The following is a 24,576-nucleotide window of genomic DNA, read 5'->3' as shown; positions in this document are numbered from 1 at the left end:
TTGGAGTTGATTCTAAAGGACAACGTTCTCGGTCATGTTGGAATATTATTTTTATTGAGAAAGTATTCAATAGAAAACTTCATTAAAAACAAATACAAGTTTTATTGTTAGACATCAAGCAGCACAATGTTATCCACCACAACTATTGAAACGATAAGGCCTCAGACTTACCACTAAGCAGTGAGGAATATTCACCTGTTATTTTTGTTTACTGTACAAGCTAAGGATGTTGTAACATTTACTAAAATTCCAATTTTTCTACTCTGTACTTTTGTCACTGCTAGATAAGAAAAGGCCATATTGCATTGAAACTTTATATATTTTAATTTGTGAACTAGTTCTAACTTACTCCAACATTGTATCAAAAAACAAGAATTGCTTTAAAACAAGTTACTCCTTGCAGTAACTTACAGTAGTAACTGTATTATTCAGAGAGATGTCAACTGTTAAGAGTCTGTTTTAACACAAGGTGAATAATTAATTAAGCCTTCTGAGGTATGTTCGTGCAGAAAATTTTTACATTAACTCAGACAAAATGCTGCAACCAGGTTTATCCATTTTCCAGCTCACAATGTGTTATATGGAGATAATATAAACAATAACAAAACTATATTTTTGTTAAATAAGTAAGTATAAACAATGTTTCAATTTTCTTCCCATTTTGAACCCAAAACTTGTGTGCAAGATTGAGAGAAACTGATGTTTAAAAGCAATGCTATCACTCATCTGTACATGTGCATATTTAACATATTTTGTGTACAATTATCTTTATAAAACTACTATTACTACCATCATTGTTGTTATAATCCCAAATAAGTTAAAACTAGCCTATTTTACAATGATACTTTTAAAAACGGAATATAACCAACGTAGGTTTAAATGTTAAATTATATACGTATTCAGTGTATTGGATTAATGAAACTTTTCATACGTTGACATATTTACATTAATAATGTTTTACATATGAATGAAAACACTATTACCCTACAATAGTCTTTGGTAAAAATGTTATACAGTCACTCTTATGGGGTCATAAGAGAATCCATGAGAAGAAATTAATTTTAAAATAACCCATTGTCTTTGAAACAAAAACATTTAACTCAAAATCGTTTCCAATATTAACCAGTAAATGAATATTACAATGTTTCTTTTCTGCCATTTGAACTAGTTTTGTTATTATGTACAAAGTTATACAAAGGGCTATCTGTATTTAGCCAGTCACAGGTATTGAAATCTGATTCCTACCAGTACAAGTCCACAGATGGAAGGGAAAACACCACCTAAACTAGCCAAATACTGAAGTAACAGAGAACAACAAACACGTAAGTGCTCCCACCTACTGTGCCAAAGTTCACAAGATATTTGGGGTCCATGAAGACCCCAGAAGACTGATGCAGGATTAATATATCTGAAATTATTACAACATATCATGATGAGATGTACCTCGAGCTGCAGATATGCAATAAATAGTTACAAAAAAAACAAAAACATATGAAACCTTTTTTCCTTAAATTTCACCACAATAAATATTTTTTCTTCCAATGCACATGACAAAGAATCAAGTTGCTGGCATATAATTAGGATCCAAGTAGTTGTAGTTCCCACCCATGAAGTACATGTAATCCTTATCCAATGTGGCCGAGGTTTGAGAGTGTTGAAATGATTCCAGGTGGTGGTCGCTTTTGTGCACGTCAGTTTCGTGAATACTGGAACAATTTAAGAAACAAAATTTTGTTTTTACTGTACATTAAATAAATCATCAAACAGCTAATGTAATTTTTAATTCTGTGAACACATACAGACAGATAGACCACTATAGACTGATATGGTGGAAGACAAAACAGATATTAAAATTGATATTAATGTATTATTTATGAACGACAAAAACTCCAGTACTCTATGTACATCAATAAATAAAATAACATACATTCTAATAAATTGTATTGGGTTGATCAGACTAATTTTTGTAGGTGGATGCATTAATAATCAAAGCTTCTTTAAATAAGATGGTAGTGGCTCCAAGGAACTTCTAGGTTTACTGTTTTGAATTGTTACACAAATTTAACAAAACTCAGTATGGCTACTCCAAAATGTAACAAAATGCTAGTTGTCTACCACTGTCAGTTAACACATAAATCGTTAGATTTGTAACCACAAATACACAGAATAGAAAATCAAGCTGATAGTTGAAACAGCAAAGTTTGAGCTCTGATTTTGATAAACTATTTTAAGCACATCAAACCTCAAAGCCTTTAATTCTATGCATCATTTATTTATCATTTTAGGTTTAGAAAAACAGATTCATTATTCATACCAATCCACACAGTCACTGCATAAGTTTATTGCATCTTCTGAAGGACAATCTGTACAGTGCCACCTAGTGCCTACGATGGGCTCACACTTGCAACGATCACACTACAAAAACAAAAGTTGATAATTTCAAATGGTTATATACTATTCTTAAAGCTTCATTTCTAAATTAAAGACAAATTTACTATATTTCAAAACATGTTTCTAAAAGCAAGTTTTAAAATTCTAAGAACAAGCCATGATTATTTTTATTCCTATAACCAGTTAAATTAAATAAACACTGAAGTCATCTTAAAAATGTTGTTGTCGAGCAAACAATACAGAACTATCAGTGAGGAATAATATTTACATACACTAGAACCACCAACTTCACTGCTATTTACAAACTTTAAGAAGTTAGGGACGTACTTCACTGAATTTCTGTGTTACTGGGCAAGTCTTAGAGCCAATAATTTAAGTAAAATTAAGTGTCCAGTTCCTCTTTCTCATTACTTACTTTAAATCCTACATGTTGTGCTAACCCTTGACATTTCAGTCTCTCATTTTTCAAACGTTTCAACAACATCAGTTCTTTGTACTCTGGGGTATCCTTTAGCTCTGGAGAAATTCCTTCTTCATCCTGGAAAACAACAAAACACTTAAAGAAGCAACACCAAATTTTCAATAACAAGATTAGAACTTGTATTCCAAATCCTAATTACATTCAAAATCCAAAAGATTGACTAATTCTGCACAAATTCCATGTTTTATTTCATCCTACAAGGAATATACTACTATTATATTTTAACTAAATGTTAAATATTAGGCTGTTATCAGAACTCTGAACCACTATAACAATGAAGTACATTCAGCAGTTAATTACTGTTTAAAACATAAAAGAAATGTTCTTCCTATTTTTCTGTCATTATAAATCAATAACAATACATATGCTACAAGATTTATATTTATATTTAATTGCCTGATACATGCAGAGTTTTTCTCGGTGATTAAGCAGTACAACACATTGTTATATGTTGGACCTCTGCAGTGGATCTGTCAGTTATTCTTGGTGAGTAAAGGGTGTATTTTAATTCTTTAAACAAATGAAAACTAACAGAAGAATCATCGTTGACTTCACTTGTGGCATCTCCATCTACGCTGCTTGGTACCGAAAAGGTGTGCATACTGTTTTGGTCATCATCGTGGTCGTTCATTAATACGGGAGGAGCGTGGGAAGCAAAGAAGGAGGACTTGAACATAAGACGTGCTTGTTGTCGACTAAACTGATTTCTCCTTGATGAAGTCTAGAAGTGAAAAAACATTTACGGTTACTGAGAACAAGTGTTTGTCAAAATTATGAGGAATTTGTTATTCTGTGGCTACAATACAAAAAAACAACAACTGTCATTTGAAAATGATTTATATGAATTAAAATAGCATGAAAACTAATTCAAAGCTTAGTATTATTACAACCCTAATTAGGCTACAAAAATACATTACTTAACATAGCAGCACTTAGAATGTGTGTTAGACCATTTTGACAAATTAAATTTGTCATTAGATGTAGGTAGTCTTAAAATCGTTTTCATAAACAGCACCAATAACTCCCAGTTGTTGGCTAATCTAATAACAGTATAAGTTGGTATGAATAAAGAGGGTTTCAATAGGAATCATAATGGCACCAGTCAATCTCAAATATTACCATATTTCATAACAGTATCAATAAAGGGAGGGGGGTATCAAACAATCCAAATCATTGGCTAATCTCACAGCAGTATAAATTCAAACTTTTAATTAACTCAAGAAATGTTCTTACTGAATGCAAAAATTTCCCCTCTGACACTGAAACTTGTTTGTAATTGCACAGACGACAATGATCCCCATAGGATATGGATGCGAGAAGGCCCAGTGGTGGTTAGTGTACTGATGTTAGTCATGCATTACCACAAAATGGATGACTAATACAGACAGCCTTTGATTAGTTTTGTGTAAAATTCAACAACAACCCGACAGATGTATATTTATGTCAGTATTCCTGTATTAACAACACTTAGGAAGTAACTATAAATTTGCCAAAAACCATTGAAACGGCTTGGCTTTTGTTACAGAGACTGCATAGGTTTTGATAAGTTAACGTACACTCTCTCTACACACGTTAATTTGGCTTCGACTAAATGATATAACAGGACTAATATCTAGTCTTAATGAAAGCATAGAACCTAAGAGTGCAACTAGAAGGTTTAAATCTTACCCTTTTGATACATAACTGAAATAAAACATTTAGAATTACTTAGAGTGTTAACACTACACATTTACTGATTTAAAAAAAATAGTTATATTAATACAATACATAATTCAACAATATTTTCACTCTACTGGACAAAAATAGCAAACAGGACTCCAGTAATATGGTTAATTTGGTTACATCAGTCAAACAATTTTTCTCTAGTGAGTAAAAGAGGTTGAACTTTGTAAAATTTATTATAAAATAGAATATTAAAAAAAAACATCTTACTTTTCTCAGGGAATTTACATTGGGTAATCTGCCAGGTACTGGTAATCCTGCCTTTGCAAGTTTAATAAAATATTTCTGGACTCTGCTTGCAACCTTAGGAAAACAAAACTTAATATATGTACATATAAAACTCTGCTTGCAACCTTAGGAAAACAAAACTTAATATATGTACATATAAAACTCTGCTTGCAACCTTAGGAAAACAAAACTTTTAATATATGTACATATAAAACTCTGCTAATGATGGCAAATTATCGATATATTTATAATAGTTTCAAAAATAGCTTAAACTTATTAGACTAAAAGTTATACATCATGTCACTTGTATGATTATATTTCTATAACATAGATTTTCCAAGCATTTCACAGTTTTAAATTTCTCAGAAAATATACTTTCATTTTACCTACAAATAAATTCTTAAGAAAATAAGTTTATCAACTGACACCTGATGTATAAATCATAATTATGGATTTTCTTTAAATACTACTGCAAAGAAGTAATAAAGTGAAGATGTTATGATAAAAAAAAATATACAGAATAATTATGCACATCTTAACTACCATTCAACTCAACTATATAACCCATAATTAGTGGGTCCCAAATGTTACACCATACTGAGTAATTTCATGTTTGAAACTGCTATGACATTCATAGGAAAGAAACTACATACAAATGTAAAAGTAAAATCATATTTTATTACTTGAAAGATCCAGGATAGATCAAAGCAGTAACTAGTATGATTAACTTCAATATTCTTCATTTTGTTCACGTTTTTTGTTTAATGTATTTGTTAAAAGACCCATAACTAACAAATATCAAGGTGTTAATAGAAATTTGGTTTATAATATGTATTACAAAAAATGTATCATAATTTTAAAGTTAAGGACTGAAAGATTGTTACGGGTAAAGACAGAAATAACATACTTTTCCCAAGTCATACTTTACTTATGACATTAGTTCTTACCAACTGAGAAGACTATAAAATATGTTGAAGCTTCATTGAAGGAAATAAGAACTGACATAAATTTACATTATATCTTTTTACTGCATAGTAAAAAGTATGCATAGTACTGTATGCAGTAAAGTAAAGTATGCAGTACTGCATAGTTTGTTTTTTGTAAAGAAACTTTAGAATGTGCAAATTTACATTACAAGATGAAAACCAATCTGATACTCTGAATTAGTTTCTATCATACTTACACCAATTGGATTAAGATACAGGAACATACTTGGTTCTGGGTTTAAATATACAATTACAATGTTGTTTGTACTATGGGATTATGATACAGTAACGTACTTGGTTCTGGGTTTAAATGTACAACAATGCTGTTTGTACTATGAGATTATGATACAGTAACATACTTGGTTCTGGGTTTACAATGTACAATAACAATGCTGTTTGTACTACGGGATTATGATACAGTAACATACTTGGTTCTGGGTTGAAATGTACAACAATGCTGCTTGTACTATGGGATTATGATACAGTAACATACTTGGTTCTGGGTTTAAATGTACAACAATGTTGTTTGTACTATGGGATTATGATACAGTAACATACTTGGTTCTGGGTTTAAATGTACAACAATGCTGTTTGTACTATGGGATTATGATACAGTAACATACTTGGTTCTGGGTTTAAATGTACAACAATGCTGTTTGTACTATGGGATTATGATACAGTAACATACTTGGTTCTGGGTTTAAATGTACAACAATGCTGCTTGTACTATGGGATTATGATACAGTAACATACTTGGTTCTGGGTTTAAATGTACAACAATGCTGTTTGTACTATGGGATTATGATACAGTAACATACTTGGTTCTGGGTTTAAATGTACAACAATGCTGCTTGTACTATGGGATTATGATACAGTAACATACTTGGTTCTGGGTTTAAATGTACAACAATGCTGCTTGTACTATGGGATTATGATACAGTGATACAGTAACATACTTGGTTCTGGGTTTAAATGTACAACAATGCTGTTTGTACTATGGGATTATGATACAGTAACATACTTGGTTCTGGGTTTAAATGTACAACAATGCTGCTTGTACTATGGGATTATGATACAGTAACATACTTGGTTCTGGGTTTAAATGTACAACAATGCTGTTTGTACTATGGGATTATGATACAGTAACATACTTGGTTCTGGGTTTAAATGTACAACAATGCTGTTTGTACTATGGGATTATGATACAGTAACATACTTGGTTCTGGGTTTAAATGTACAACAATGCTGTTTGTACTATGGGATTATGATACAGTAACATACTTGGTTCTGGGTTTAAATGTACAACAATGCTGTTTGTACTATGGGATTATGATACAGTAACATACTTGGTTCTGGGTTTAAATGTACAACAATGCTGCTTGTACTATGGGATTATGATACAGTAACATACTTGGTTCTGGGTTTAAATGTACAACAATGCTGTTTGTACTACATATTTCTTAGTATTAACTGCACACAAATGTTTTCAATCAAACATTTGCTGTCTAGATACATACATCACTTATTTATACAGTTTGTTTTAAACATGCACATTTCAGTCACACATTTAAACTTGTAACTGGTAAGAGGTAATAAAATAATCTTGTAATAACAGATAATGCATTCTTATGTTTTTAGAAATCAAAAGGGAATTTCTAGAGCTCTGATGGATTAAAAAGGGAATTTCTAGAGCTCTGATGGATTCAAAAGGGAATTTTTGGAGCTTTTTCCAAAGATGGTTTCTCAAAGGACAATAAAACCTCAGGTGTTTTTAATTATACTAGAAGCATTCAGAAATTTGACTGTTTAAAAGACAGGTAAGACTCATCCAACACTTACAAATACCCTTAAGGCTATCATATGGCTTCAAGATGATCCCCTGAGGACTATTACAAATGGATTAAAAATTTTAAGAAACAATATATGTTAAACCATTACAAAAAACTTTATGAAACAGAGAAGTATTTAACTAACAGGGAAAGTCCCTTTGATAGTCTTAGAATACAAATATGAGAACACACTAAAACTAAAGTAAAGAATTACTTATGACGATACAAGGTGCTATCAAAAAGAAACTTAGCAAATGTTTTCATGAATGTGGTATCTGTAGAGACAGAACAACTTCTGATTATTTATGTTTTTATAGAACATAAAAATAACAGAGGTCCTAAATGATAATTGTTTTAACATTACCTAAATGGATGTCTTGAACTTAAGTTACCCAACTTAGATCCTTGAGAGCACAAACACTTACCATTCTCTGGTACAGCTTTCATAAAATTTGCTGTTGTGAATATCAGAATCAGAGATTAATACATCATAGATGTAAAAGGGGATTGGAACTATATGTTCAACCAGCATGTAGCCCTTCAAAAGTGACAAGGCAAGTACTACCACCTCTGCTCTGCAGTATACACAGTATATCACACTTCATAGTTAATTGAAATAAATAAATTTTGCAAAATCAAACATGAACAACAAAGAGGCAGAAAAATGCAGTCAAATGTTCGTAAGTTCTTTTGTAAGTTAATCAAAATCAAGGGCATCATGAAATGAATTTCTGGTCTATTTACAGAACAATTATTGGTAAAAATCAGTTAGATTAACAACTTCTAATATATAAAAAAACCAGTACATTTTAAAAACACTGCATTCCAACAATGGCTTTTATGTCATGTTGCTTAGCAACAAAAGTATAACCTAATAATTGATGTTAGTCTAGGTATAAAATAAAATATATTAACAACAAAATTGGAAACAAATTTTGTTCATATTTTAATTTCAACTCTACGTTGATTAAACAGGTCTGATTTTTATTTAAAATGTTGGTGATATAACAGAAAATTGCTTAATTTGGAAACAGCTTAAGGATAAAACTAAATCATTTTTTAAATTTTTTTCTGATAAATTTTATCTACTTGGCTTTGGGCTAGTTGATCCCATACCATGTCTTTACTTTAGACTTATCAATACCAACCAACACTCATAACACTTATAAGGTTTCACAACAACCACCCTTCCCTTATGGACCCCTTTCATCCCTAAAAGCATAATGGGCAGATAGTAATCAAATTATTTTGTCTGAATAAATGCATCTTCCTTTTATGACTTCCCATTACAAGAAATCAAGCGTGATAAGACACACACTGGGTTTTATATAGGTTAGACTGCCTCTGCTTTCTAGTAGTTGGTCAGTTGACTGGTCAAATAATGTCAATGGATTTCTGGTCAAATAATCTAAAGTTTGTATTTAGTAGTGTAAATATCCATATATTAGTCCACACAGGCAAGTTTAACAACAATTCCACCAACAGACTTAAAAAATAAATGTTAAGTTCAACCACTACAGATCTGTATTTGTTGTGTTCACAGACAAATATTTTCTACCTTTACAACATGTTTTGTAAATGTTATTCATATATATTAACATAATATAATACAAGTTGGGTATTCGACAGGAAAATCTTTTAATAGTTGAGTGAAGTTACACTATTCTGGAGACAAACTATTTATTTTCATGTGATTTAACTTAAAAACAATGTCCACAGCATCCTTACTTGTATTGGTGTACGGTTTCCGAGAGCAGCTGCTATCTTCTTCCAGCGACGTGCTTCCACTTCCTCTGGAGGAAACTGAATCAGAAGATCTTCCAAGCGTTTTTGTTCATCAGGTGTCCACAACTGATTGAATGTAGAGGGTTTTGATTGATTAAACGGGCGACCACGTACCAGAACTGACTGAGAATTACCCTCTGAAGTTTTGACAGTTTCATACATTTCTATTTCACTGCCATCACCTTGAATTACATCATATTAAACAGTTACTTAGCATCACCTTAAATTACATCACATTACAGTTACTTAACATTACCTTGAATTACATCACATTACATGATTACTTAACATCACCTTGAACTACACTACATTACATGGTTACTTAACATCACCTTGAACTACACCACATTACACAGTTACTTAGCATCACCTTGAACTACACTACATTACAAGATTACTTAACATCACCTTGAACTACACCACATTACATGGTTACTTAACATCACCTTGAACTACACCACATTACAAGATTACTTAACATCACCTTGAACTACACCACATTACAAGATTACTTAACATCACCTTAAACTACACTACATTACATGATTACTTAACATCACCTTGAACTACACCACATGGTTACTTAACATCACCTTGAACTACACTACATTACAAGATTACTTAACATCACCTTGAACTACACCACATTACATGGTTACTTAACATCACCTTAAACTACACTACATTACATGGTTACTTAACATCACCTTGAACTACACCACATTACAAGATTACTTAACATCACCTTAAACTACATACATTACCTTAACATCACTTGAACTACACCACATGGTTACTTAACATCACCTTGAACTACACTACATTACATGATTACTTAACATCACCTTGAACTACACTACATTACATGGTTACTTAACATCACCTTGAACTACACTACATTACATGGTTACTTAACATCACCTTGAACTACACTACATTACATGGTTACTTAACATCACCTTGAACTACACTACATTACATGGTTACTTAACATCACCTTGAACTACACTACATTACAAGATTACTTAACATCACCTTGAACTACACTACATTACAAGATTACTTATCACCTTGAACTACACTACATTACAAGATTACTTAACATCACCTTGAACTACACTACATTACATGGTTACTTAACATTACCTTGAACTACACTACATTACATGGTTACTTAACATCACCTTGAACTACACTACATTACATGGTTACTTAACATCACCTTGAACTACACTACATTACATGGTTACTTAACATCACCTTGAACTACACTACATTACATGGTTACTTAACATCACCTTGAACTACACTACATTACCTGGTTACTTAACATCACCTTGAACTACACCACATGGTTACTTAACATCACCTTGAACTACACTACATTACAAGATTACTTAACATCACCTTGAACTACACTACATTACCTGGTTACTTAACATCACCTTGAACTACACCACATGGTTACTTAACATCACCTTGAACTACACTACATTACCTGGTTACTTAACATCACCTTGAACTACACCACATGGTTACTTAACATCACCTTGAACTACACTACATTACAAGATTACTTAACATCACCTTGAACTACACCACATTACAAGATTACTTAACATCACCTTAAACTACACTACATTACATGGTTACTTAACATCACCTTAAACTACACTACATTACATGGTTACTTAACATCACCTTAAACTACACTACATTACATGGTTACTTAACATCACCTTGAACTACACTACATTACATGGTTACTTAACATCACCTTGAACTACACTACATTACATGGTTACTTAACATCACCTTGAACTACACTACATTACATGGTTACTTAACATCACCTTGAACTACACTACATTACAAGATTACTTATCACCTTGAACTACACCACATTACAAGATTACTTAACATCACCTTAAACTACACTACATTACAAGATTACTTAACATCACCTTGAACTACACTACATTACATGGTTACTTAACATCACCTTGAACTACACCACATTACATGGTTACTTAACATCACCTTAAACTACACTACATTACATGGTTACTTAACATCACCTTGAACTACACCACATGGTTACTTAACATCACCTTGAACTACACTACATTACATGATTACTTAACATCACCTTGAACTACACCACATTACATGGTTACTTAACATCACCTTAAACTACACTACATTACATGGTTACTTAACATCACCTTGAACTACACCACATTACAAGATTACTTAACATCACCTTAAACTACACTACATTACATGGTTACTTAACATCACCTTGAACTACACCACATGGCTTAACATCACCTTGAACTACACTACATTACATGATTACTTAACATCACCTTGAACTACACTACATTACATGGTTACTTAACATCACCTTGAACTACACTACATTACATGGTTACTTAACATCACCTTGAACTACACTACATTACATGGTTACTTAACATCACCTTAAACTACACTACATTACATGGTTACTTAACATCACCTTGAACTACACTACATTACATGGTTACTTAACATCACCTTGAACTACACCACATTACAAGATTACTTAACATCACCTTGAACTACACCACATTACAAGATTACTTAACATCACCTTGAACTACACCACATTACATGATTACTTAACATCACCTTGAACTACACCACATTACAAGATTACTTAACATCACCTTGAACTACACTACATTACAAGATTACTTAACATCACCTTGATCTACACTACATTACAAGATTACTTAACATCATCTTGAACTACACTACATTACATGATTACTTAACATCACCTTGAACTACATAACATTGCATGGTTACTTAACATACCGAGTTTCAGAATTTGTCTACATACAACACTCATGAATTAACAGTGAAGCACATGGATACACGTGTTAGCAGCACTCTAATTTTAAATGTCAGTGTTGGTATTGAATATCACAAGCAGCCTTCTATACATTAATCAAAAGATGAAATAATCAGAACAAAAGATTGATTTGAATATTTTTCAAATGTTTCGACAATAAACCGATACTTTTATATACTACAATTCCAACACAACCTTCATGCCATATTATCACTCTGTCTGCAAAGTTTATTTTTACAATATCTTGTATTCACTCTTGCTTGAAGGACATTATTTTATTCACAAGTTACCACTAACATGAAGGACATTATTTTATTCACAAGTTACCACTAACATGAAGGACATTATTTTATTCACAAGTTACCACTAACATGAAGGACATTATTTTATTCACAAGTTACCACTAACATGAAGGACATTATTTTATTCACAAGTTACCACTAACATGAAGGACATTATTTTATTCACAAGTTACCACTAACATGAAGGACATTATTTTATTAACATGAAGGACATTATTTTATTCAGTTACCACTAACATGAAGGACATTATTTTATTCACGAGTTACCACTAACATGAAGGACATTATTTTATTCATGAGTTACCACTAACATGGACATTATTTTATTCACGAGTTACCACTAACATGAAGGACATTATTTTATTCACGAGTTACCACTAACATGAAGGACATTATTTTATTCACGAGTTACCACTAACATGAAGGACATTATTTTATTCATGAGTTACCACTAACATGAAGGACATTATTTTATTCACGAGTTACCACTAACATGAAGGACATTATTTTATTCACGAGTTACCACACGTACCAAACATGAATATGATGAAAGATTGTAGATATTTAAGAATATTTTAAGTTTCAGTATAAACATAAAACTACAAATAAATAACTTTGTGTGAATAGACAGTGTGTAGAAATTATCACAGAAAAATGTGACAGATGAATTAGTACGTACATATATATAATGAAAGAGGAAAAACACAAGGTCCTATGAAATTACAAAGTGACTAATTTTTGAAGAGGTTTAACATAGCCATAAAACAGGTGGTTGAAAGTTTTAAGTTCTTTAATAGAGAAACTGAAGCTAGGTGAAAATTAGGATTGCCATCACCTCACAGATGAGAGAATTAGAATAATCAAATCTTCCATCATGCGTAGACTCATCAAACATATCTTAAGCCTAAACTATGAAACACACTTTATATTTTGGATCAGTAGATTCTTTGCCAGGGAAATACAGAGTGTCAAGAAATGGATTTAACATGTTAGTTTATAAATCTGGTCAGTATGTTTCATGGTGGGCTAATCCAGGGTAAATTTCAAATCACATTTCTTCTCACTAAGACACAAAGAGAATCACATTGCTAGATTTAGCTGAAAGAATGAGTGAACCTTTAAGAATGAGTGAATATAGAAGTTGCATAAAAATTAAACCTAAATTAGATTGTAAGCTGACTTATCTTGAACTAAAAACTTTCAGAGACAAATGTCAATTGCATTAGTCTTTTAATGGATTTTGAAACATTGTAATGATATGTATAATTTATATATTTATTTGTAACAAGAGATTCAAGTCATAGAACTGGCCCAAAACTCTTAAATATCACACACACAAATTGTTCAATAAAACTCCATAATGAAAATAATCACATTGTAAAAGTAATTGTTTTTGGTATCCCAATAACACACTGATATTTACAATATCTTGAAAAGTAATTTGTTTTCAAATTATTGATCTTATATTAATGAAACAGAGGAAAAAAACAGAGAAATAAAAGTAATGCTGGTTTGTGCAAAGTCAGTTTAGGTGTAAAGCACCCTGAACAATGTCCAAATGTTCTTTAATAATAATAAACATTTTCAGAAGACCTTTGGAAAAACGTTCTTGAAAGGTATGTTCTTAAATAACAGTAGTTTTAAGAATGAAATTTTCTCTGCAATAATTCTACGTAAACATCTAGAAAGTTACCTACCCATACTGTTATTAGATACTGTTTCACCTAGCCCCTTAAGCATTTGCCTCGTTAGCTGTTTTTTACCAAATGAAAGATGTTCGTCACTAAGAGCATACTGATCCCAGTCAATCTGTGGTAGTTGAACAACCCGCTGCCTTTCTGGTATCTGTAAACACTCTCTCCTCTGTAACTTTTCTACAAGTTGAATAGGAGTCTTAACAGCCTGTTCCCGAAGAGCCATTAGCTTTTCTATGTCTTGAATAGCTTGGACCTTTTGAGCTTCTAGCATTACTATAGTCTAAAGAAAACAGAGAGAAAAATGAATTGAAAAACAAGTCATGTTTATGAAACACCTATGCCCTCCATTAATATTATGATGTATGCTTAAGTCACTGTTTGTTGGGTGTAGGACTACTGAGGGATGATAAAGTTTTTATTCTGCTTTTCCTTTAGTTTTTACTAATGAAGAAGGTTAAGGATGTGTGAGCTATTTGCTACTTTTGTTTTTGTAAGTCCTTGAATGGTGGACATGAGTCAGAAGGTTGGAAGTCAGCTAATGTAACTCTTCTTTACAAGGGAGGTCCCAGTAATCACAGGCCTATTAGTCTTAAGTTTTGGAAAGTCTGATAAAAGATGCTTAGTAAAGCGATTTAAAAATGTTTAGTTTTATCCTACAGTCAACATGGTTTCACTAAGTAAAAATCTTGTCTTACAAGTCTTTTAACATGCTTTACAAATGTTACTGTGTATGCAGCTGAGGGTAAGGGTGTAGATTTGGTGTGTCTGTTTTCAAATAACATTTGACAAGGTGCTACATAAAAAGATTGTAAAACATTCTCTCTGTACAGGGGGATAAGTTAGCAAACTGGATAAAATAGTGGCTAGATGGAAGAAAGCAGAATTGTTATAAAAGGAATTCAGGTACACTGAATTAATGTTACAAGTTGGGTACATTAGGACCTTTACTCCTTTGACTGATATTAATGACACAGATGAAGGTGTGATTAATAAATTACTTAAATTTAACAATGACATCAAGATATTGGATGTTACTAGCTGTGAAGAGGATACTGCTAATTTTCAAAAGGATTTTGATCATTTAGTGAGTTGGGCAAATAAATGATAGATGGGTTTTATAATAAATGCGAGATAATACTTATGAGTTATCATAACTTGAATTCCAAATATAATTTGGATGGGAATAACCTTAACAGTGTTATAAAAGAAAAGAATATTGGTGTAATGGTTGATCAGTTTCACAAGCCAATCAACCAGTGTGCTAATGGTAGGACAAATAGGATTTTAGGTTATATCTATACAAGTACTGAAGTTAAAGAGGTTATAATTTTACTAAATAGTTCACTGGTTAGGTCACATTTGGAGTATTGTGTCCAGTCTTGGGCTCCTTGCCTCAGGAAAAACACTGAATTGTTGGAAATGGTTCAGAGGAACTACTAGAATGATGCCTGGGATGGAAACTTTGTCATACTAAGATACTTGAAACTGTTTTCTCTTGAAATATGAATAGTTACAGGGGACCTGATGTATCACTTTTTTTCATAGTTAACAGTGAGAACAGTAGGACTAGGGAAGACAAATATAAATTTTGGCAGGGTAGAAGTCACCATCAGCCTAGAGGTTGGCCTTCAAAATGATTGCTTTCAGATGTTGAAAATATAGTCAATTTAAGTGAGTTTAAGAAAAAGCTGGACAATTATATGAATGATAAGGGCTAGCTTTTAGGTTTATTTATTTGATGTTTTTGTTTAATAGTTTTATTTAGCATAGAGGACAGCCTAGAGGGACTAACAGGTACCTTGTTAAACCTAAATTTTATGTTATGATGCACTAGCTGTTGTACAAGTTTGGTTCCATCCAACCAATCTTCAGATATGCCCATAAGACTGTGACAGATTTTGTATGTACATTTAAACTGCCTTCAAAAGGTAACCAGACCTATAACTTTGTATGTAGTAGCTGCTGCATCAATTTGGTCAATATCTACCCCTTCAATCTTGAGACATCCTGTCCACAACATGAAAATGGACGGATGAATGAACAGAGACAAACCAGTGTATCCCACTCCTTTTCACAGGTGGGGGTATAAAAAATACAACTATTAATATTTTAGTTAAGATTTTTGAAATACTGATTTTTCTTGTAGCCCTTCCATGTACAATTTTCAACAAGTACATACTTATATAGTAGAAACAAAAACTGTAAATATAAAGTGACAAAAAACTTTCAATTTTATCCAATATTCACACACAACTTTTCTTTCCAATGCTACTGAACCCAAATTTCAACCTTCTTGACTTATCATTAAAGCATGTCATGAACCATTTCAATATCAGTTTCCTCTCACAATATGACATCTTTAGTCAATAATATTATCAATATATTTATTTTTTACAAGTTGAAGTAACTAGCAAGAAAGATCCTGAATCAGACATGAGAACCTTTACTTTTTTACATGACCTATCTAATTTTTTAGAACAATTTCCGTTAATGTCATAAAACTCTATATGGACTAACAGTGATTTTAATAGAAAATGAAAAAATCCCAACAGTAACAGTTGAGGAGAAACTAGTTGGACAGATTGTAGGATGGGCAATAGCAAATGGTTGTTATCAATGAAGTCTGGTCAAACTAGAAACTTACTACTAATTGAATACCTGAGAGGTCACTTTTCTAGCTGTGTTGCAAATTTAAAAGCATTAAAAAAAGTACTGAGATAAATTGGTAAGTTACACAAATATTTGGCAAATTATTCTTTAACTACAGCAACTGCAAACTAATGCATTTGGATTATCATAATTTAAACTAAAATACAGATGAAAATATGCCCAATAAAACAACAGGAAAAAGGATTCTGGCAAAGTGATGGATAAATATCTCGAGCACTGTTCCTTGCAGAGATGTTAATAGAATTTTAGGGTGTATTTATAGACATCCAGATCATAAGTTAAAGGAGTGCATTATCTCTATACAAATTACTAGTTAGGCCTAACTTGGAATACTATTAAAACTATCTTATTAAAGTTTACAATGTTACTTAAGGGGGTTGTTTCAAATTTACAAAAAGCTACACAAGAACTACCTGTGCTAGCTATCCATAAATTAGCAGTGAAAGTAGCTAGTCATCACCAACTCTGTTACCAATGGCTGATCATAACAACATCCCCACGGTTAAAAGGGTAGACATGTTTGGTGACACAGGGATTCAAACCTACAGATTGAAAGTTGAACTCTCTAACAACCTGGTCACGTCAGGACATTATTTATAGGATTAGGGCTTCTGATTTCTATATTCTGAAAGTAATAGACCAAAAAAAAAAAGTTAAAAATTTGAAAAAGCATAACTCCATTTAAAGTTTTTATAACCAACTGATGAGCTTATGGAATGAATTGTCATTAAGAGTTGCAGAGGCTAGCATTTTTTATGAATTTAAAAGTTGAATCAATTACTCTTAAAAAATATGCAGTGGTTTTAAATGTTATTTTTTACCCAAGGGAAGGTGTGGAACGACCATTTCAATGGAACAAACAATCTTTGTCATCTATAGCATATGCTATGTTAATTAATATATTATATAGAGCCTTATCAAAATTTAACCATACATGTATTCTAATACAGAAATTTCAAGGTTTTGTACACAGCTTGAAGCAATCTAGTGAGATGGAAAAAAACTGTAAAAACCAACAACAAATTAAAAAATTACTGAACCGAAGTTTGTCTTCATTTTCCCGTATTTTTTGTTAGCATTTTTTCAGTTGCCAACAATTTCAGACTGTCTAGTGAATTAAAAACACAAAAACAAGTCAGAGATAAACTTGTAATTTACAAAATAAACTACAACTAGGCATAGCATCCATAATAGCATGCAAAATAGAAAAAGAATGGGTAGACAAATATTCTTCAAGGTTTAACATTTATTTAGTATTTAGTACTATTTTATTATATGGATAATTCAAGGATATCATTAGAGGGCTTGCTATAACTTCTTCAGATAAAATATGAAAATTAAAATATTATGCCCAACATATTTGTCAGTTCACTACTTGTGACCGAAGTATGACAGAGAACACAAAATAACATATGCATATAATACAAACTCTACCAATATAAGAAGCCTCATCTTACTTTGATGTTCAAGGTTACTGACCAGGAACTAGGGGCAGAATTCTCCAAAACCAATATAACCTAGTAACCATTAGCAAATTGAAGACTAGGTCTCATATTTATTTCTTATAATTCAATACTACATATTGTCCAAATTATACATAAATATAAGTCCACTACAGTAAGTAAGGAACAACTGAAAACATGCTATACACTTGTCAAGTTTGCAAAATTGTCAAAGTAAATTTTACATATTTCACTGAAACATGAGGTCAAGGTACATCTATAGTTTCCAGCTGGTAAAGTCTTGCAACTTACTGAACTAAATGCCATTCAAGCAAATAGTTTCCCAATCCATTCTTTATAGTGAGCTTGAAAGACTTGCCATCTAATCAATGAATTAATTTTCAAGCCAACAACATAACGAAAAATCATGGGTTTCATAAACATTTTCTGAATCATAAGTGACATTATAAATCTTTATTGGCGTTGCTATTATTATTATTATTAAGTGTTATGATGGTAACAGCTTTCGTGCACTTGATTATCAAAAGTTACAGCCTTCTTTATTTATTTTTAAAATTAATCCATCACTTAGCTTACTGTTCATTATTCCTCCAAGTTCAACGAAGTTACGGTGCAAAATACAACGTCCTAAGGTAATGATTTTAATTTATAATCGTACAAAATGTATTTCAAGACGGTTGGTATGGGTATTAAAACTTTCATTAAAATAAAATTTAGAACAACGTTTTGACCATCTTACGTTATCTTCAGGGTAACCATATAACTTACTTTAAGCATGTTATGGTAGTCTGAATTACCCTTCAAAGCAAGATGATCAGACTCAAAGAAAAATTCTCCAATATCATCATAACTTTCGTTTTCTTTACTTTGATCACCCTGTGTCTCCGCTAAGCTTTTCTTCAACGCTTTAGTCGCAGGATCCGTCAGGGCATCACCCTGATTTACCAATCTGTCAGTATCATTTTCATCTGATTTTTCAGTGTTGTTATATACTTCAGAAGTCACATCTGACATTATTACTATTTAACGCTATTCTCATCAACAAACACTATATCACAGTATGTGTTAAGGCTATATAATAACGTACTTCATTTTTATTATTTCTTTCTCTCAACACATGTGAACAAGCTTTAAGTGACACCTAGTGAAGAAAAGAATGACCATTAAATTCTCAATATTAACTCGGAAATACCATGAGACTTTTAATACATTTCTTTAGCATCACAAAGAATCGTTTGTTTTATAACAGAAAAGTCACATTAGACTATATGCTTAGTCCATTGCAGGAAATCAAACCCCGGATTTTATCAATGTGACTCAGTAAACTGTTCCATTGGAAAACAATCTGAAAGAAATGATTTTGTGTTAATTTGTCGTTTGTTTACTGATAATTGTAGCTGTAACAATTCAAAATTTATGTTAAAGTATAGAATTTGCTTATGGACGGTGAAGTTCAAAGTGTTATGGAAAGGACAGATACATTAATAGCAGGAAGAAAAGCTTATGATGAAAATTTTATACAGGCTGAGATATAATATTTAGTATTATATGATTTTATTATAATTTTTATAGTGTGCACAAATTACGGTTGTTATACATTTATATATTTAGAAACGGCTGGTATCGGGTAGAAAAGGCGCTAATAGAGAAGTGAACAACGTTTCGACCTTCTTCGGTCATCGTCTGGTTCACAGACTCAGGTAAACCTGACAATGACCGAAGAAGGTCGAAACGTTGTTTGCTCTTCTATTTGTGCCTTTTCTACCCATACCAGTCGTTTCTAAATATATAATTTTCTCTGCAAGTGGGTTTTTCTCGTCATCATGGAAAATTATGGTTGTACCTCGTTTCACGACTCACGAGTTGGATAATAAACAAAAATATTATTATCACAGATCTTATTGAAATACGGATTGAATCGTGTAGAACCAAAAAATCGATATTTTACGAACATCAAATGTTTTTACTGTAGAGAATTTTTTACCTTTGCATCGCTGTCAACTTTTGCCCTTGTAGCCCACAGAAGTAACACCCAAAACATGTTTCTGAAATGAAATTACTTGTGATAGATATTTTTGCTATTGTGTTAGATCACCTCAAAATGGTTTAACTTTCGTATAAAACTTTTGTCATCAAAATCATCTACGTTTAACCATGTTTCAGTTATCCACATTACATCAAAATCCTCTTCTTGATGACGAGAAACCCACTTGAAATAAAAATGCATCTCAGAACGGCTGGTATGGGTATTAACACTTTTATTGATAAGTAGAGAACAGGTTAAGAAAGACAGAGTTTGAAAGTGACCGTTGTAGGTCAAACTCTTTCTTTCTTAACCCGAAAATGACTTAGGATTTGTTTGTTTGTTTGTTTTTGAAATTCGCGCAAAGCTACTCGAGGGCTATCTGTGCTAGCCGTCCCTAATTTAGCGGTGTAAGACTAAAGGGAAGGCAGCTAATCATCACCACCCACTGCCAACTCTTGAGCTACTTTTTTTACCAACGAATAACGCCCCCACGGCTGAAAGGGCGAGCATGTTTGGTGCGACGGGGATGCGAACCCGCGACCCTCAGATGGCTTAGGAAGGCCAAAACTTTGTTCTCTCCTTTTTAAAATCCTTCATTCTTACTAATGTTCTAAAGTCATCTATTTTATTTCTTATACTTCAGCATTGCAATAGTAACAATGAAGCCTACTCTTATGACAACATCTATAATCTGTTCCTGTGCTAAATCTCTATCTTCTCATTCGTTTCGCTTTTAGTTTATCCTAGCCCTCACCTCTTTCTAGTCCTAGTTTAAAACTTTCCTCACAGCTGAGTCAATAGCCTTAGCAAACAAGCCACGCCCTGTCATATTTAAATGTAAACCATCCATTGCAAAAAGCTCCTTTTCTCCACCAGTACCACAAGTGAAACCTGAGTCTAGCATTTAGCTCTAATGACTACTTATATATTCATCCAAAAAGTTAATTCTTGACAGTATCTCTGACAAAATTGAGTTATGACTTGTTTCTTTTAATGCCTTTATCAACTCTTTGGACTTATTAGTTCCTCTGAACTACTGTTCCCTACATTATTATCCCTACATGCACCACAAAGCGTGCATATATGCTAGTCCCCTTTGTTATATTTCCTGCTCTGTCAGTTATATCCTCTATCTGTGTCCCCGGGTAGTATAATCCAATTCTTTTCTCCCTATTTACCCCACAGACTATTATATCAACATGCCTTAATTCAAAACAACAAAAAAATAATCTTAAATCTTGTGGTTTTATAAAACTGTGCCATATAATTTTATAAATACGTTAGAAAAACTGCAGACCATTAAAATTTTGATTATAAAACACTTTCAACAAATGTAACCTCACCTGTATAACTCAGGCTTTGTTCAATCTTGTCTGTGAAATATTACCTGAATCTTTGTGAGAGATATAAGAATCCACACTATTGTACCAAAATTTTGTTAAAACCTTCAGGCATTATCTACTTCTGTTTATATTTAGAGCAACAGGCTGGCTAGTTTGACAGGGTGACAATGAATTATATGCTAGAGATGAGACTAATTAGACTAATCCAAACTCTTAAAAATATTTATGAGAAATAGTTTCAATCAAACTTTCAAAATGGTCAGGGATGATGAAAAGAATCACGTTTATAGGACAACTAAGGTAGCACGATCAATTAAAAGAGATTTAGAGCATAACAACTATCTTTAAAGATATGTCTGTCAAACTGGAAGATAAAAACACTAATGGAATCAAGAATAAACTTATTTACTATGATTTTAATATTATGGTTATTAGAAAAAAATGAATGCTTTCAGAGCACAAGTAAAGTGAAAGATTGATATAATATGAACTACTGTCGCTTGTTAGACTTGGAAAACATTGACAAAATGAATTTTTTTATATTGTATAAGTTATTTAATAGTGGTAGAATGTTTTAAGCTTGGCAATGGTCTGAATCTTTATACAAGGGATGACTACAACCTCTTGAGACTGAAAACATGTGGTAGTTAAGAGGTAAGATCCTTAAGGTATACGGGTCACAGTCAGGGGCTTCAGGAATAGAACTTGTTAACTGACAGTTTTTTAGGCTATCTCATTAGGCAGGTGATGTCAGTGTGAAATTATGTAATGAGATCAGAGTTGTTATTAATGTAATATCTACAGGTGAATTTCATTTTAGACACTTATTAGAATTGTATGGAGTTAAAAAATGAGTGAACTAGACAGGTATATAAAGGTTATTTAGAGCAATTGTCAATACCAACTGGCCAGAAAAGGAACCAAGAGAAGTGCCATTTCAGATTTATTGTCATCCATTAATGAACAAGTGGTTGCTAGAAGTGAAGTGGGGAACATTTGTGAAAGACTGATCTTTACATGATTAAGTTCGATGTTTTTGTTACTTGTTAAGATAAAAATAAAGTAAAATTTTTAATAATCAGGTTTCGGATGTATCATCAGTGAACTGAAGTACAAAAACTAAAAGTTGATGACAGACAAGTATAGAAAAATTGCAAAAAAAAAGAGAAAACAAGGATAAACAGTAAGGTCAATCCTTTTGTTACAAAAACAAATGTTAGCAACATTTCCAGTTCTTACTAGTTTATTGGAAATATTTGGATTGATCTGAGTCATTTGATGTTAAACCTTTGGTGAAAAGTACAAAAATATAGACATTAAAAATAGATAATAGTTAAGGACAGGCAAGAATTTTGTAGGATTTTAATGGAGGTTAAAGGTAAAAAATGTGGGCCCCTCTTTCAGTTTTTACTACATCAATGAGAAAACACCAAAAGGTGCTAATAACAGATTTGCAAACTCACTTACTGAAATATGATATAATAAAAAAGTGTGAATCTATTAAAGTAAAATCTTGCATCACTAATCTGTTTAGTTTTTTTTTGGAAGGATGTGATTTTTAACCTTCATTTTGAAAAACAGTATATTTTATAAGGAGCCATCATTCACAATGTTTTGCAATATATATCATAAAAAAGTGACTGTTTTAGGTAGTATTTTACAGTGTAAACCCCAATATATTATGGTTTTGTTTAAAGAATTATCACTAAGCCCTTCAATTATTTTGATACATTTATATGGGTAAAACTCTGCGTTAGTGGCCCACATGCTTGGTGCTATATTACTGAACCAATGTACACAACTGTACTTTATTACAATTTTCATATTACATAGTATTATATAAAGATAACTTACTGAAGCCTAATGAGTGTTTTTTTTTCCATAAGACACTTAAACTACATACATCAAGAGAACTTCTGAAGATGTGTTACTAAATTAATCAACACATTTTCTAAATTGTCAATATATTTGTAAGCAGCATAAATTATTTTCTTACTCATGCATAAGCATTTTTTATCTCTTCTTAATTAGAATTGACCGATTCCTCCAATAATAGAGTGCAATATTCTCTCTCGATGCATGTAACCCTAATTAGTTCTATCAAACTATCACTCTTCGTTTGGCAATTCCTCGTTATCTAACGTTCAATTTATGCCTCCTTCAAATGTTTTAGTTTAATATTTCTCTGTAACTTTGTTATTAATTCCTTTCAACAGATTTACTCTCTGTTATGGAATATCGATATTTGTAACTTACTGAGTTATTCCACAGTGGAATTATACAGTTACACAATTTATTTCTTCATTACAAAACGTTTTATTGTTTCTGCGGGCACAGTTGTGCTTGGTTATTCATTTTGCATCATAAATTCAATGTTACCACTTCAGAGATTATATTTTCTGTTAGCACGTTCACAGAGACTTCAAGTCTTTTTTCAGTAGAACTTTATCATGAGATTCATTGTCCAAAGAACTGGCTTTTATCAGGTCTCACACTGAGTTTAGAGGTCCACAAATTTGAAATACAGTCCAGTGACTGTGGAGATAACACACTATACTGTTATGGTCTTTGTATACTTCTATTGTAAATATTATTATCTTTTGTTATTTGGGTTCCATAACATAAGTTTCACTAGATAGGTTAATACTCATAGTCAAGTGAAGGTTAGCCTTTAGTCTTAGTTGTATTTTTTCTGCTGTATCATTCTCTTAAGCCTACCATGGTCTTCGTTATTTAGGATTACGTGTAATTCAT

The 24,576-nt window shown here is 32.0% G+C and overlaps 1 protein-coding gene across 2 annotated transcripts; it reads right to left on the bottom strand.

Moving 5' to 3' along the window:
- Positions 1-32: 32 nt before the first annotated feature.
- On the bottom strand, positions 33-19,595 carry Atac1 (Ada2a-containing complex component 1). 2 transcript variants are annotated; one of them, XM_076491513.1, is made up of 8 exons: positions 19,222-19,595; positions 14,321-14,600; positions 9,366-9,604; positions 4,805-4,912; positions 3,405-3,593; positions 2,807-2,929; positions 2,315-2,415; positions 33-1,706 (listed from the first exon to the last, which is right to left on the bottom strand). In XM_076491513.1, exons 1-8 carry the CDS (start codon positions 19,465-19,467, stop codon positions 1,559-1,561), a joined length of 1,434 nt encoding a protein of 477 aa, XP_076347628.1. In that variant the 5' UTR covers positions 19,468-19,595; the 3' UTR covers positions 33-1,558. The 2 variants fall into 2 exon arrangements, with proteins under 2 accessions (XP_076347628.1, XP_076347629.1); XM_076491514.1 differs by having other exon boundaries at positions 4,805-4,897.
- Positions 19,596-24,576: the final 4,981 nt, after the last annotated feature.

The sequence above is a fragment of the Tachypleus tridentatus genome, chromosome 2 (assembly GCF_004210375.1).
Source record: "Tachypleus tridentatus isolate NWPU-2018 chromosome 2, ASM421037v1, whole genome shotgun sequence".
In the NCBI taxonomy this organism is placed as follows: Eukaryota; Metazoa; Arthropoda; class Merostomata; order Xiphosura; family Limulidae; genus Tachypleus; species Tachypleus tridentatus.
This window is presented reverse-complemented; position numbering and strand designations above follow the sequence as displayed.